Source organism: Miniopterus schreibersii (assembly GCF_964146895.1).
Source record: "Miniopterus schreibersii genome assembly, chromosome: 18".
NCBI lineage: Eukaryota > Metazoa > Chordata > Mammalia > Chiroptera > Miniopteridae > Miniopterus > Miniopterus schreibersii.
In genome coordinates, this window is record NC_138121.1 from 23876392 (window position 1) to 23891637 (window position 15246).

At 48.5% G+C, this 15246-nt stretch overlaps 1 protein-coding gene across 1 annotated transcript in view; it reads left to right on the forward strand.

Moving 5' to 3' along the window:
• Positions 1 to 15246, forward strand: part of PLCG2 (phospholipase C gamma 2) — a 130387-nt gene that overhangs the window by 75767 nt on the left and 39374 nt on the right. The window contains exons 15-22 of the mRNA XM_081119519.1: positions 1760 to 1864; positions 3118 to 3207; positions 3753 to 3928; positions 5105 to 5305; positions 6158 to 6277; positions 8197 to 8377; positions 9852 to 9923; positions 13401 to 13510. Of these exons, the coding sequence (XP_080975645.1) occupies positions 1760 to 1864; positions 3118 to 3207; positions 3753 to 3928; positions 5105 to 5305; positions 6158 to 6277; positions 8197 to 8377; positions 9852 to 9923; positions 13401 to 13510 (1055 nt within the window). The remainder of the gene's footprint in view (positions 1 to 1759; positions 1865 to 3117; positions 3208 to 3752; positions 3929 to 5104; positions 5306 to 6157; positions 6278 to 8196; positions 8378 to 9851; positions 9924 to 13400; positions 13511 to 15246) is intronic.

The following is a 15246-nucleotide window of genomic DNA, read 5'->3' on the forward strand; positions in this document are numbered from 1 at the left end:
TCTCGCTGCCCTGACTCACACCCCTCTCCTTACTAATGCATCACCCTGGGCAAGGTCATTTAGCCTCCCGGTGCCTCTGTGTCCTCGCCGGGCTAGGAGGGGGTGGGGATAATAGCAGAACCCACGTGGTCAGTGTGTTGTGTGAGCATAGTGTGGAAGAATGCCCGCAAGGGCTTAGAGCTGCACCCGCGCCATTGCAGGTGCCACGGAAATATTAACGCGTTCATTCATTCTTTTGGCGAACCTTCACCACGCCCCTCTCTGAGTCACATGCAAGGTGCTGGGGTGTCCAGTGACCCAGGCACTGTTCTTGCCCTCAGGAGCTCCCAGTCTAGTGTGGGAGATGGACTGGAGGTGGACAGTTGCCCCCCAAAGGCTACATGCACTAAGGGGTGGCTTGCCAAGTGCTATGGGGAGAGAGGAGTGATTGTGTGCCCAGGAGTGCCAGGGATGCCATGGACGGGTGACAATTGGGTATTTGTATTACTAGGATAAAGAGACCAGATACACAGTTGCTTAAAGCATATAAGAGTTTATTTCTTTCTCATCTGAGGGAGAGTGTTCTGGAAGCTTCGAGCTCTGGCCCACAAGGTCATCCAGGAACCCAGGGTCCTGTTCTACAGTCTCCCGGGAAAGGGGTTTTCAGTGGGGGTTCCACAGACCCCCAGAGTCCACAGATAGAATTCAGGAGGGGTAACGTGAACTTTGGGAAAAAATGTTGCCTCTTTATTAACCTATAAGTAAAAACTTAAGATTTCCTTCCATTATGAATATTGGCTACGAGCCACTTGGGGCGTTGTCACCAGCAGAGATCATGAATATTTTCATATCATATGTACAGTTCCTGGAGATATCTCAGAATAATGGTGTGCTTGTCACCCCTTTGAAATGATGGAAGTTATTAGATCTGCTTCTAGTTCTTATGTAGGATATTAATAAAGAAAGCACATTTTTAGTCTTTTGCACATATTCTTTACTTAATATTCTAATAATTGTATTTCAGTGTAATTGGTTTCTCTTATAATCTTATGCATTATAAACATTATTCTGAGAGAGGGGTCCTCAGTCTTTCCCAGACTTCAGTGGGGGTCTGGGACACAGATGGTAAATGAAGGCCCTGCTTGCGGGTGCCGTCCTGGCGTGTGGTCGAGCTCCAGCTCATAGGCAGGGAGAATGTGAGGGGGTCCAGGGCCAGTGGTTTCTGGTAACCGTGTGGGTGTCAGTTGTCCACGTCCCGGCCTGTCCTGTTCGGTGTGCGAGAACTTAGTCACACAACCACACCACCAGCAAGGGACCCTGTGATCCTGCCTTTCCTTCTGTGTGCAGAGTGTTGGGCACACGGGGTATCATCGATTCACTGAATATTTATCACACGCGTCCTCTCTGCCGAGCTAGCACAGGAGGTTCGGCAGGAACGAAACAAAGTCCCAGGGAACTTTTAACCATTTTTAATGGTCCTTATTAATGGTCCTCATGGGACTTATATTCTAGCAGAGAAGATCGAAGACAGATACATAGAAACACATGAGACTAAGAATGAAAAATAACTACCAGGGGCTAGAGAGTGAAGGGGGAGGAAGGGGAGTGCGGGTTATTTCAGATCAAGTCGCTGAGGAGAGTTCCTCTGAGGCGGGGCTAGGCAGGGAGGAGAGGCAGTGCAAAGGCCCCGCGGTGTGACGCGGCAGATGGGTGCTTGCTGGCTCAAACACCCTGAACCTGAGTCTCAAGGGCGACAGGCTGTCTGTACCTTTCCCCTCAGCATAAGAAGCTGGGCCCCCGAGGTGATGTCGATGTCAACATGGAGGACAAGAAAGATGAGCAGAAGCAACAGGGTGAACTGTACATGTGGGATCCCATTGACCTGGTGAGTCTTTTGCAGCCCTTCTCAGAGCCTTGAATGTATCCCAGGCCTGCTGGAAGGCTCAGAATATTCCTGTCTTACTGTCATTTTGACCCTAGTGAATTTACCATTATAATGAAACTTGGTTTTTCTTTTGTAGTTTTAATGCTTTATTTTGAAATAATTTTGTATTCCATATAACATACTATATATTTACATCCCCCCACACAAAGAATATACCTTTCATCTGAATTCCCCAAATACTGACATCCTACGTAATCGGAGTATACTTACTGTAACCAGGACGTTAACACTGGCACAATACTAATTCATGGGCCTTATTCCGATATCACCAGTTTGTCCACGAATGTCCTTTTTCTGGTCCAAGAACCAACTCAGGGTACAGCAAGGCATAGTGGCCCTAACTCCTTACAGCCTTCCAATCCGAGGCAGTTCCACTGGCAACCTTATTTTTTTTGATGAGAAGAAGGCATTTTGAGCACTAACACCACTTCTCACGTCCTGTAACCTAACATGCAAATCCATTTGAGTATTTTTTATTGTCTATTCTTATATCCTAGAAATAAACTTAAAAATGTTTAAAATTTGTTTCATGCTTCCATGTCTGTGGTCCTCTCTTGTTCATCATGGACACAGACAGTAGACAGGGGAAGAACTGGGGAGGGGTGAGAGATGGGGGGAGAGGGGTAAAGGGGAGAAAAATGGGGGACATCTATAATACTTGCAACAATAAAATAAATTTTTAAAAATATAAAAAATAGTTAAAATTTAAAGAATCAAGTCACAATTCAGTGTTGAAGAAAGGTTCTCTAAACAAACTAGCTGAGAAATCCTGCAAGCTTTAAAAACTGAATGAAATAGAAAAAGACAGTCATGAGGACATCAAAAACAATCCCATCATTCATAAAGGCTTCAATTAAATATGAAACAGAAGTTTCACAGCATAAAAAACAATCCCATCATTCATAAAGGCTTCAATTTAAATATGAAACAGAAATTTCACAGCAAGTCATATCTACCCTGGGATACACTGAGTAAAGAATTTCTGAAATGCCAAAAGAAACCGAAAATAGATGTTTTTAAAGCCATTTCTCAAAGGGGATCGAATTCTGTGAAACCACCACGAATGTCTACAGAAGTGGGAAAGGCGAACCCCCAGGGGGATGCTGGGGTGATGACGCCCAGCAGGGGCCTGGGCCCCACAGTTGATGGGGTAGAGACTTAGGGGACGAGTTAACGCTGGTTTTACTTTCTAGAAATGGACTCGGCACTATTGCGCCGTCGCAGATGCCAAGCTGTCCTTCAGCGATGACATTGAACAGACTGTGGAAGAGGAACTGCCCCAGGTAGGTGGAGGCCTCCTAGGTGGCTCCTCTCATCCTGCGGCCACCGGGCCTGGACACAAGGAGCTGCCTCTTTGGGTACCAAGGCCTCCCTGGCTCTTCTCTGACTGGCTGGCCGGCTGGCCCAGAGGCGTCACCAGTGAGGTCCAAGGGTCTTCCCTGCTCTCCGAAGGGCCTGAGTGGTATGTGCTCCCCCCAGAGGACGGGGCGTCTGGGTGCTCTGTCTGGCCCACCCCTTGTTCCTTGAAGGTCGCTCCCAGGGCACCATGGCTCTCAGACCTCCCTTGTGATGGAGTGAGGGCTGCACTGGGGGACCCTTCCTCTTTGCCTCAGGACCCCAGGAGGCTGCCTCAGATGGGGCTGTTTGGAGTAGGCTGGCAGGCGGGGAGGGCAGTGGGAAGTGTTCTCCCAGACCTCTTGGGGAGAGGGCAAGCTGAGGCCAGCCTCTGTTCCCGGTCCCCCAAGTCAGCGTGTGAAGAGGGCCCAGACTGGTGATGCTGGGGGCCTGGTCCAGGCTTTCAGAAACCCCTCCTCTCTTTGTGGCCCAGGACACGCCCCCCACAGAGCTGCATTTTGGGGAGAAGTGGTTCCATAAGAAGGTGGAGAAGAGGACAAGTGCTGAGAAGCTGTTGCAGGAATACTGCTCTGAGACGGGGGGCAAGGATGGGACCTTCCTGGTGCGGGAGAGCGAGACATTCCCCAACGACTACACCCTGTCCTTCTGGTAATGGCCCCTGCCCAGGGCGTGCCCGCCTCCTCCTCACAGCTGGCCAGGTGGGGGGCTGGGTAGCAAGTAGTGGGAGCTCAGGCCAGACTCGGGCAGGCCTGGACTGGAACCCCAGACTTCACTTAGTGAGCTGTGTGGGGCAGGACTTGGGTAAGGTGGGTGAGGCCCCCAAAACTTACTAATCAGGATTAGTGATATTTTAATGCAATATTTTAAAAAATCAAAAGTAATGCAAAAAAAATCGTGGTGAACAAAATATCAACATAAGACAATATGACCTCACTCACCTTCCCCTAATCCCAGCCCTGGATCAGGTGATAGGACTCTGGGCACTTCTCTCACCCTCCTGGATTCTCCCTCTCCTTGCCTCTAAAATAGAGATTCTAGAAGCAGCCTTACGAAGCTGTCATGAGCTTTCTCATTTGGTCATTTATTCATTCACTCATTCATTTATCTATGTCTCATCCATTAAAAGATCTTTATTGAGTGTTTGCTCTGTGGTAGGCACTGTGATTTACCAGCGATCAGACAGGGTTTCTGTCCTAATGGAGATTAGTCTGGTGGGGAAGGCAGACAGTGAAAAATTAATCATGCAGGTGATACATAATTGTAGTTGTGGTAAGTGCAATGAGAAAAATGCAAGACGTTACGAAAGTCTGTTAGAGAGGGATCTAATGTCAGGTTGGGGGTGGTGGTGGTCAGGGAAGACTTCCTGAAAGAAGCGGTGTTTAAATTGAGACCTGAAGGGTGAAAACTGTAACAACATACAAGTCACCTTGGTAACTAACACATTCTTACCATGTGCCAGGCAGCATTCCAGGCCTAGTTCGTGTGGGATCTCGTTTTATCCTCAGGACAGCTCTGTGGGGCAGGGGCTGTTAGTATCCCTGTTCAGCCACCAAGACAATAATACAGAGGCTCAGAGTGGGTGGGTCATGTGGCAGTCAGGATTTGACCCCAGGTCGCCTGGCTCTAGAGTAGGAGTTACGTAGGTAAAAGTGGGCAGTGGGTGGAGTGAGGTAGAATGTTCTGGAATCCAGAAAAGGACCAGCCTGTGCTGAAGCCTAGGGGTCTGTCCTAAGAGCAAAGGGGCGCCCGCCTGTGTTCCCTGACGGCCGGGGTGCAGGAAGGCCGGCGGGCCTGACCCGGCCCCGGTGTCGTCCCTCTGCCCAGGCGCTCGGGCCGGGTCCAGCACTGTCGCATCCGGTCCACCGTGGAGGGCGGCACCATGAAGTACTACCTGACTGACAACCTCATGTTCACCAGCATCTACGCGCTCATCCAGCACTACCGCGAGACGCACCTGCGCTGCGCCGAGTTCGAGCTGCGCCTCACCGACCCCGTGCCCAACCCCAACCCCCACGAGTCCAAGCCGTACGTGAGCCCGCGCTCGGGCAGCACCCCGGGGCTCGCCGGGGGCAGGCACCCCGGCGGCTTGTGGTCACCAGTCGGGAAAGGCAGCCTCGCGGGTGTGCTGGCGCCCCAAGTCCTCGGGGGTCCTCCAGGTTCCCAGGGTGCCACATGCCTGCCCCCCTTACCTTTGCCCATTTCTTTTTCCCCCTTCCTTCCTTCCTTCGGCCGTGTCTTTCTAACCCTGAATTCCTGGGCCATGCCTTTTGGAGGCTCATTTTGGCCCAGTGATATCTGTTTGCCAAAGGTCATCCTGGTTTGTTCTGAACGTGAACAAGGAAAGGGTAATGGTCAAGGTTTCCCCTTCGTTTTTTACCCGGTAACGTGCATATCAGTTACGCCTTGCAAAGGGTTAACCAATCCTGGAAACAAAAACCCAGTTTTTAAAAACCCTGGAGGCAGTTAAATCGCACATTTCTTAGAAAGCCGAGTAACTTAGAGCAGCTTTATTTTTCACTTGTCTGTGTTCATACATATGCCTTTTACAATTTGCTATTTCATATCCTTAAAAGTAACCAAAGACCAACTAAGCAAACAAAAACTCAGTCTAAAATGCTGTTGTATTCTCTGCCTCCGCTTTTCTGCGCCACCCCCGGGTGCTGGCTCTTCAGAGCTGGCGGGTGGGTGGGAAAGGTTGCTTCCAGCAGACCCACTGCGTGCGCCTGTCACCCGGGCTGTGTCTCGGTGGCCTTTTAAAATCTGCTGTCTCCAGAGGCGGGTTTGGATGGGAGGCCCGCCGGTCTCCCGGCGCTTTCTGGGGCCGTTTCCCCTCTGCGGGCGGCCCCTCACTTGCCGTTTGCCCGGCCTGTGCTGCAGATGGTACTACGACGGGCTGAGTCGCGGAGAAGCGGAGGACATGCTGATGCGGGTCCCCCGGGACGGCGCCTTCCTCATCCGGAAGCGGGAAGGCAGCGACTCCTACGCCATCACCTTCAGGTAAGCACGTGGCTGGGGCCCGGGGGGGTTCAGAGGCTGGCTTAGCCCAGTGTTCTCTCCCTAGAGGGTCATCGGTAAGGACGGCAAGAGCAATGACAAAAGCTTTCACTGTGCTGGGCACTCACTGGTCTATATTCTTAATGATCTATAACCACGATCACTATTTTTCAGAGGAGAAAACTGAGGCACAGAGAGGTTAAGTAACTTGTAGAAACACGCAGCCAGTAAACAGTGGGGCTGGGGTTCGAACCCAGGCATCTCTGGCAGCCCAGATGGGTGATGCTCTAGATCTCATTTCCTCCCAGCTTCCCTTGCCACCCAACACTGCCCCTGGGGAGGCCGTGTAGACCGACCATCTCTAGTACTGTAGTTCTTTAGTTCTACCCCGTGAAACCCAATTCCCCCGGTTTCCACCCTGACAGTGTTGGAGGTGGGGTTCAGACCCGGTTCATCATGCTGTCCCTCCTAACTGTTCATTTATCGGGTACCCTCTGGGTGTGGGACGCCTTGCAAAGGGCTTACCCTGGGTAACACGACAGACAGCAGTCCTGGCAGTCGCCAGGAGACAGGAGCTGCGAGTCCCCAGCACCGTGGTGAGGACACAGGCTCTGAGTGGTTACCTGAGGAAGAAACCAGAACCTGACCCACTCTTAGCATCCTGGCGCCTCCCTGCCCCCCGGGGGCTTTTGTAAAAAACTTTAAAATAAATAAATTTTTAAATGTATAATATATACTCCTTATAAAAAATGAAGACATTGAGGTGAAGGTTAAAAGCCCCTGGTGGTCCTGCTCATCTCAATCCTTGTCCTGGTAGAAAGCACAGTTTTCTAACTGGTGTCTCCATCTGGATAAAAATTTTTTTACACATATATCTGATACCCCTATGGAAAATATGTAGTGCCCTTTTGTGTGTGGGGAGTCTGTTCTATTTTTAAAAAAATACAAATGGGATCATACTATGGTTTTATTCTGCAACTTGTTTTTCTACTCAGCAGTATTTTTTTTTTTAAATTATTAAAATGTCACTGCAAATAAGCTAGTGAAACAGACGTCTTCTAGCATTGTTTTACAGGGCTTTGTGAAGAAATGGCTTAAGCAGGATCTGTGTTTTAAAACCATAAAAAATGTCTCTGAGGTGCAACATTTTTTAAAAGATGAGTAGTTCGCCTGTAGTAACTGTGCAGTTAGACGGTTTTAATAAAAAGATGCTCTTGGCTGTAAAGTTAAGGTCAAAACCTATTTTCCCAAATGTTTCTATTCTTGCTGATAAAAGCTCATAAAGCTGAGGAGTCTGTTCTGTTTTTTTTTTACCTGCCTCTTGCTTCAAATGGGTGAGGGAATAAAAGACTTGTTTCCTTTTTGGGGAAACAGATGCCACTGTTGCACCAATTGGGGCAGTTTTAGAAAAGATTTAAGGATTGGGGCATGAAGTAGAGACTGGCAAACGTGTTCTGTAAAGGACCAGAAAATAAATATTTTAGGCCTTTCAGGCCATGTGGTCTCTGTTGCAGCCGTTCTACCCAGCCATTGTAGAGTGCACACAGCCACAGACAATACACAAACGGACGTGTTTCAATAAAACTTTATTTACAAAATTACAGAGGGTGGGCCAGATTTGGCCTGTGGGTCATAGTTTGCCAACCCTGATCTGGATGTTCCCAAAGTCAAGTCCTGTAGTTGGGGAGGAGGGCAAGGGCCAGAGGAGCCAGCAGTTGAGTCACTCAGCAGTATTTCTTCAGAGGTACAGACTCCCCTCTGTTTTGAAAAGACCCACGTCGTCGTATTCCGTGGGCATGGTGCACCGTTTATTCTGTGGTCCCCTAAGGATGGGTAACTAGGTTGCCTCTAAGTGACGGGGGTTGTATGTTGTCTGGCTGCCGAGATCTCCGAGTGTCACCCCTGTGGCCTTCTCCCTCCAGGGCCCGGGGCAAGGTGAAGCACTGTCGAATCAACCGGGACGGCCGGCACTTCGTGCTGGGGACCTCCGCCTACTTCGAGAGCCTGGTGGAGCTCGTCAGTTACTACGAGAAGCACGCCCTCTACCGCAAGATGAAACTGCGCTACCCCGTGACTCCTGAGCTCCTGGAGCGCTACAACATGGTAGGCGGTTGTTTGGTGGAAATCTTGTCTGAGCTTACCCTTCATCTGTTCATTCAGTCAGCAAGCCCTTATTGAGCACTTCCCGTGTGTCCGATGCTGCTCTGCTCCCCGAGATATGAAACTGAACACAGTGCACAAAGACCCTGCCCTCATGCTGCTTGTAGTCTAGTGTCGGGGAGATGAGATACATTTTTAAAAAATATACAGAGCATTGCGAGATGGTGATAAGTGCTATGGAGGAAAACAAACTGGGCAGGCGGATAAGTGGATTCAGGGTGATGCAGAAGGGGTTGCAGTTCTCAGCGGTAGTCTGGGAAGATCTCACGGAGTAGATAATTGGGCAGACATTAGCAGGGGTGAAGGAGTGAGTCATGCAGCTATGTGGAGGAAGAACGTGCCTGGAGGTGCGGAGAGGAAGTTGGTGTGGCTGGAATTGAGTGAGCCAGGGTGGGGGTAGAACTTAGTAAAGATGGGGATTAGTAGGGAACTGCATGGTGCAGGACCATGGTAAGACACTGGCTTCTATTCTGAGTCATTGGAGGGTTCAGAACAGAAGACAGACCTGATCTGATTACCTTGTCTCAGTTCCTATCAGGTGCATTCATTAACTTATTAACGAGAGATTGATGGTACACCTAAAATGTGCCAGGAACTGTTCTAGATTCTGAGAGTACGGTGGAACAAGGCTGCCCTTGGGAAATTTAGGTTCTAGGCAGGGGAGCTGGGTAACATGCAGTCACAGAAATAAGGTGCCTTCAGACCGTGTGAATTACAGCGAAGAAAATTAAACAGGATGGTGCCATAGGGGTGGATGTTATGTTAGATTGGGGCCGAGAAGGCCATAGGCGGCCACCTGCAGGGGGTTAAAATGTGAGCAGAAACCTAGAACGGAGTGAATTTGCCATGGTTGCTGTGAAGGAAGCTGATTCCAGGTGGAGGAGCAGCCGCAGCCCAAGCACTAGGGTGACTCTTGAGGGACAGAAAGGTGACTGATGTGGCTGGAGCCCAGAGAAAGAGAGGCAGAGGGAGGGCAGGGTGGGTTTTCAGTGTGTGAGACAAACATTTAACCAGTTCTCTGCGGAAAGAAGCCCTCTTTTTTGGCATTTGCCAATTTCCATGGTGTAAATACTTCCATGGTGGCCAGTTTCAAGCAACCAACACTGAATGTGGGTCAGGAAGAGACAACAACAGGCTCCAGCACATTCAGGGTTTGTGTCTTCACAAAGGCACACAGTGCCTGGAACATAGTAGGCCAGGATAGGGCCTTTTTCATTTTGGGGTCAAGTTTGCAAGTTTTGGGGAACTTCTTTATAGCTTGTAACTATCTCTACCCACAAGGCATGAGGAAACTGTGAGGGTTCATCTCTTTTACCAGAGGGCAGGAAACCACAGGGGCACCTAGACTCCTTGTTCTGTGTAAGGGCTGGCCCAGGAGCGTGGATGGTTCCATTTACTTTTCTCTGTTCTTTTTCAGGAAAGAGATATAAACTCCCTGTATGACGTCAGCAGAATGTATGTGGATCCCAGTGAAATCAATCCTTCTATGGTACAGTTCCGACCTTTAATTTACACTATTTCCTGGTCATTAGATTGACATGGAGTCCACCCCGGTCATAATAGGACGAGGAAACATTTTGGGAAACTTGGCCAAAAATTTTTTTTCCTTTTTCTTTTTCTTTTTTTTTTTTTTTTTTAGGAAATGATGATTGACAATATGACATCTAGTTTCAGGGAAGAGGTTAATAGAATTTCTTCCAAATGCAATTGTGCCTTGCTAAAATTCTGAGGTTTGATGAATCACCTTTGGGCCACACAGCTTCTAATTAAAAGCCTTTCAAATGTTTCTTGCCCACCGACTGAGTTGGTGGTGTTTATAAACTCCCTCTGGTTCACTGACCTTGCAGTGCGAGCCCTATCTCACATGCCTACCCTGGCTGTGGTGTGATTTCCTGCAGGTAGGGCTGGATTTTACTCTCAGCCCCCAGCTCCTCCTCCCTCTGGTTTCATCGCAAGTGTAGTTTGAGCCTGCAGAGGAGGAGGGATGTGAATTTTCTGTTTGGGGGGACTATCTGGCACCTGATTAGTATATAGTTCTCAATCAGGAAGGGGCCACACTGGTGGGCTCTGTAGAAATCCAGAACATAAGTACCTTTCAGTGAGACATAAAGTCTTGAAAAGTTGTCAGCAAATGGAGCTGTGTGCGAAATGCGTCAGCTTGACAGCAAAAACTTTTATTAGAAGTAATGGATGCTTTGGTAATGAGGATAGCATGGCCTCATGCCAGCCAGATGGCAGGGGATGGTGGAGACCCTGGTAAACTATGGAACACACAGCCTGTCTCAGGGGCAGCCACTCCCCAGGAGCAGCCAATCGTAGCCTTTCCAGAAAGCAGGCCAGGTCTTCTGATTTCTTAAGCTGATAATTTAGATGTTTTATTGGAAATCTCCCTATTTCTAAATCCTGGCAACTAGATTAAGTTGTAGAGAAAATCTTCCTATACTACATGAGCCAAGCACAACATGACCGAGTGCTGAATTTGACTGCAAGTTGCCCAACTGAGGTGAATGCCTGGAGATAAAATTATTACTATTATGGTTGAAAAATAATATAACAATAAAAAACCCATTTTGAAAACCAGAAAAATAATTGGTCCTAGTCTCACCACCCTAACACAGTAGCCATCTGCACTTTTGTTGGGTGTTCTGTCTTCTGGTCTTTGCATGTATTTTACAGTCACCACCACCTGCATCTGTCATTTTTATTCTGCTTTGGTCACTTGCCACTTGGCCACGTGTGGGCTTTTCCACCGCCAATCTTCTTAATGACTGTTTTTGTCTAACCTGGTAGGCCAAGTCATTGAGGTAAGATACATGGCTTGGAATTTTAACTTTAAAAGGAATGTTTTCAATGCTGCAGAATATTCTGGGTGGCTGTGCCAGTTTAGCTGTGTCCCTGTCAGTAGCCATTTGGATTATTTCTGGTCTTCTGCTCTTCTGAGTTAACCCTAAAATGAACTTCTTCATATATGAGGCTTTGGGCATCTTTTGCATTATTTCCTTTGGATAAGTTCTTAGAACTGGAATGATGAGATCAATAATAACAGGTCACATATCAGTGACCACACATCAAGCTTTGTTCTAAGCACCTGACAACTCATTAATCCTCACAGCAGCCCCCATACACTGGCTACTATTTTTGCGTCCATAATAAAGATGAGGAAACTGAGGCACTCAGAAGTTGAATAATTGCTGAGGTCACATAGCTAGGAAGGTATGGAGCTGGAATGTGGACCCAGGCAGTCTGGCTTTGAGGTGTGTGCTCTTAAATATGTTTTGTATTGATTTCAGAGAGAGGAAGGGAGGGGGAGAGAGAAACATCAATGATGAGACTCACTGATCGGCTGCCTCCTGCATGCGCCCTACTGGGAATCAAGCCCACAACCCAGGCATGTGCCCTGACTGGGAACCGAACCACCATCTTCTGGTTCATGGGAGATGCTCAACCACTGAGCCATGCTGGCCGTGCTTGAGTTGTGTGCTCTTAGCCACTTTGCATTGCTGCTGCTTACTTGGTCATCCGATGGGTGGCTTGTTTCTGTGTAGTTCATGAGGGACTATCTGTCAGGCTGGAGACTTGCTCCTTGTGGAAGCTATTATATGGCACCCCCGCCTCTGCCACTGGCTATATCTTCCTTGTGGCCTTGGAGCCTGGCAGTGGCCTGTGGAGTTTCATGGGGAAAGACATGGCTCCTATTCTTATGCCCACCCTTGAAGCAAGATTCTTAGGTAGAACAGGCTCCATTTGCAGGTGGGGGAGACAAGGGCAGGAGACCTGCTTAGCCTCTGGTTGGAGGTTCCTATGGCAGAGCTTGCAGACTAGGTTGCTTAAGGAATAACATGAACTGTGGCAATAGCTCGCGTTAATTGATTCATCTCTGCACTCAGCCACTACCAGCTGGTTGATCTTGGGCAAGGATACTTCATCTCTCTGCACCTCAGTTTCCTCATCTGTAAAATGGGCATAATAATATTGCTACCTACCTGTTAGGGTTGATGGGAGAATTAAAGGAGATACTGTAGATAAAAGGCCTAGAGCAGTGTTTTGACTATAGTTAGCCCTTAATAAATATTGTCATTTTTGTCATTACATGCATTATCTCATTTAATAGTCTTCCTAGCCCTATGAAGCATGTGAAGTTTTAACTCCCCTTTCCCAGATGGGGAAACAGGCTGGGAGAGCCTCAAGGTTATATAGTAGTAAGGAGCAGAGCAATAATTTGAGCCCACATGTTTGACTCCATAGCCTCTGCTCTAAGGAGTTTTACTGGATTCCTTGTAAAACCTGTTCCCATTTCCTTGGGTGTGGGGTGGGGAGTTGCTGATCTAAACAGATTTCATAGTTCTAGAGGTTTTCGATTAATGCTTGCTGCATGGGCATTCATTTTGCCATGGATTTATACTTGCCAAGCAGGCATTAAAGCAAATTCATTGAAGAAAAACCTTACCCTGAGTAAGTTCTGGCCTATTTGTTTCTGCCAATGCAGAGATCACCTTTTGATGCATTTCATGGAGAAGTGCCTCGGTTACTCTTGCAAAATGTCAGTGTCCTGCAGGGGTCTAGTTAGGGGACCCCTGGCCTAGGTAAAATTGGTGAGGCCCAGGATGGCCAGGAATGGTGGTGTTTGAACTTCTGGGAGGGTTGTTGAGTGTGGGCATGTGAGGACTTCAGAGGTAGTGACTGTGGCTTAATCTGAAAGGCATATCCTTTCTTTGTTGAGGAAACAGCAATTTTGGGTGACTCTGAGGTGCCCTTGGCTCTGACCAGGCCAGTCCCCATCCCTCCTCCCCGGTACCTTTCTTGACTACGGATCCTTCGCAATGCCAGTACTTTGCCAGCAGAGGGCGCTGGAACCCGGACTGAAGCGCTCCGCTCCCTGCTGACACCCGAATGCGTGAGAGTGAAAGCAGAGTCCTCCCTCCGCTCAGGTCGGTGCCTGACCTTTTTTTTCTGTTTTCCCTGAAAGCCTCAGAGAACCGTGAAAGCGCTGTATGACTACAAAGCTAAGCAGAGTGACGAGCTGAGCTTCTGCCGCGGCGCCCTCATTCACAACGTCTCCAAGGAGCCCGGGGGCTGGTAAGGCTGAGCCGCTTGGTGGGTGAACTCGACTGGTCACTTTTGGGGGTGAGACACAAGTGCCGGCTGAGCGCTGGCCCCTTTTATCTACGTTCCGAGCTTGCTCTGACCTGTTTTACCTTCTCTGGGAAGTGGCTTGATACATGCATGCTCTGTTCAGAAAAGTGGATAAACAACATTTACCGTATTATGTCACATAGCACAACATCGTATCACATATTATTTTAATTGTAAAAACAGCTACCGTTTATTGAGATCTTACTGTATGCCAAGCTCTGCACTAAGAGCTTTCATATGTCATCTACCCACGTCTTCATTACAACCCTGTGGAGTTATTACTATGATATCCCCACTTTACAGATGTGGCGAGTGAGGCTTTCCAAAGTTGCACAGCTACCAAGTAGCACAGGCTCTTCCCATTAGATAAGCTTGTGGATTATTTTAAATTCAAATTCTCATGCTAAGACTTAGCCCTGTGCCCTGTGCAATGGCCCCATCCTAGGTTGAAGAGGGCACATTTTAGGCCAAAGGTACCTGGTTAGCTCTTCCATCTTTTCACGTGGGAAGAAAATTTCACTGCCTAGCCATAGGCCCTGGGGTAGGTCGTTTCGTGGGATGATTTCTACCTCAGAGCAGTAAGAATTTGTTCATAACCATGAGCACTGGTAGAGATTCAAGCACCTCCCAAGATTGGTATCTCTTCTTCCCATCACGATAGCTGAACCTGCATTTTACAGACAAGTAAACTGGCACAGAGAAGTACAGTAACTTGTCCAGGACCACACAACAGGCTGAGATTTGAAGCCAGGCCTTCTGACTCCAAACCCGACATTCCTAACCTAACTCATGTACTGGGTCCAGAGGTTTCAAAGCTTTTTTTATGAAGGGGGGGAATAAATTTAGAACCCCCCTCTCCAACTCAATTCTTACCTGGATTCCAGTGTCAAAACCAGGTTACAGCACAGTTATCTGCTGGAGCCTGGGCTTGGAGCCCCCATCTGGCCTCCCTGCTGACTTGTCTTCCCCACTGGAACCCCTAGAGCTCCTCCTTGCAAGATCCCAGCCCCAGATTGCCAACCACAGTGTTGTCCGTCCGCCTCCCTCCAAGACAGAGGTTTGACTATCCCAAGGTCCCTCCTGCTGAGCGGCACAGCCAGAATCTGGGTCTCCTCAGGCCCCAGCACTCCCTTCCCATGAATCTGCACCCTGCCTCTGATGAGGTCCCAGTTCTGTATGTGTGGGTGACTGACCTATCAAGTTGTGGGTAGAGCCCAGGTGATCACTACAAATCTATGTGTGAAACAGCCCCATGCCTTTCCACACCTCTCATGCGGGGTTCTCCAAATTTCCAAGTTGTTGTCTTGAGATGAATTACGAAACTGGCATGAGGGTCTTCGGTGAGGGACTATGGGTAAACCACCCAGCTGAGGTCCCCATGTTTCTCATTGTCTCCAGTGACAATAGTGCCATCTAGTGGGATGCCTGTGTCAGACACCTTTTTTTTTTTTTTTTTTTGCGCATCCTCCCAAACTGGTGGTGGTGGGAGGCTAAATAATTTTTGTCCAAACTGGGATGCATTGGAGAGTGAAGGGAATGTTATTAATAATTACACCTGGACAACAGGCATAAGTCACTCAGTTCTGAGCAGTCACCCTGAATACAGCCGGCATTTGCCTGAGATGGGTCCGAGAAACATGCAAAAATGGCTTACAGCTGGTGATCATATACTTCTACGA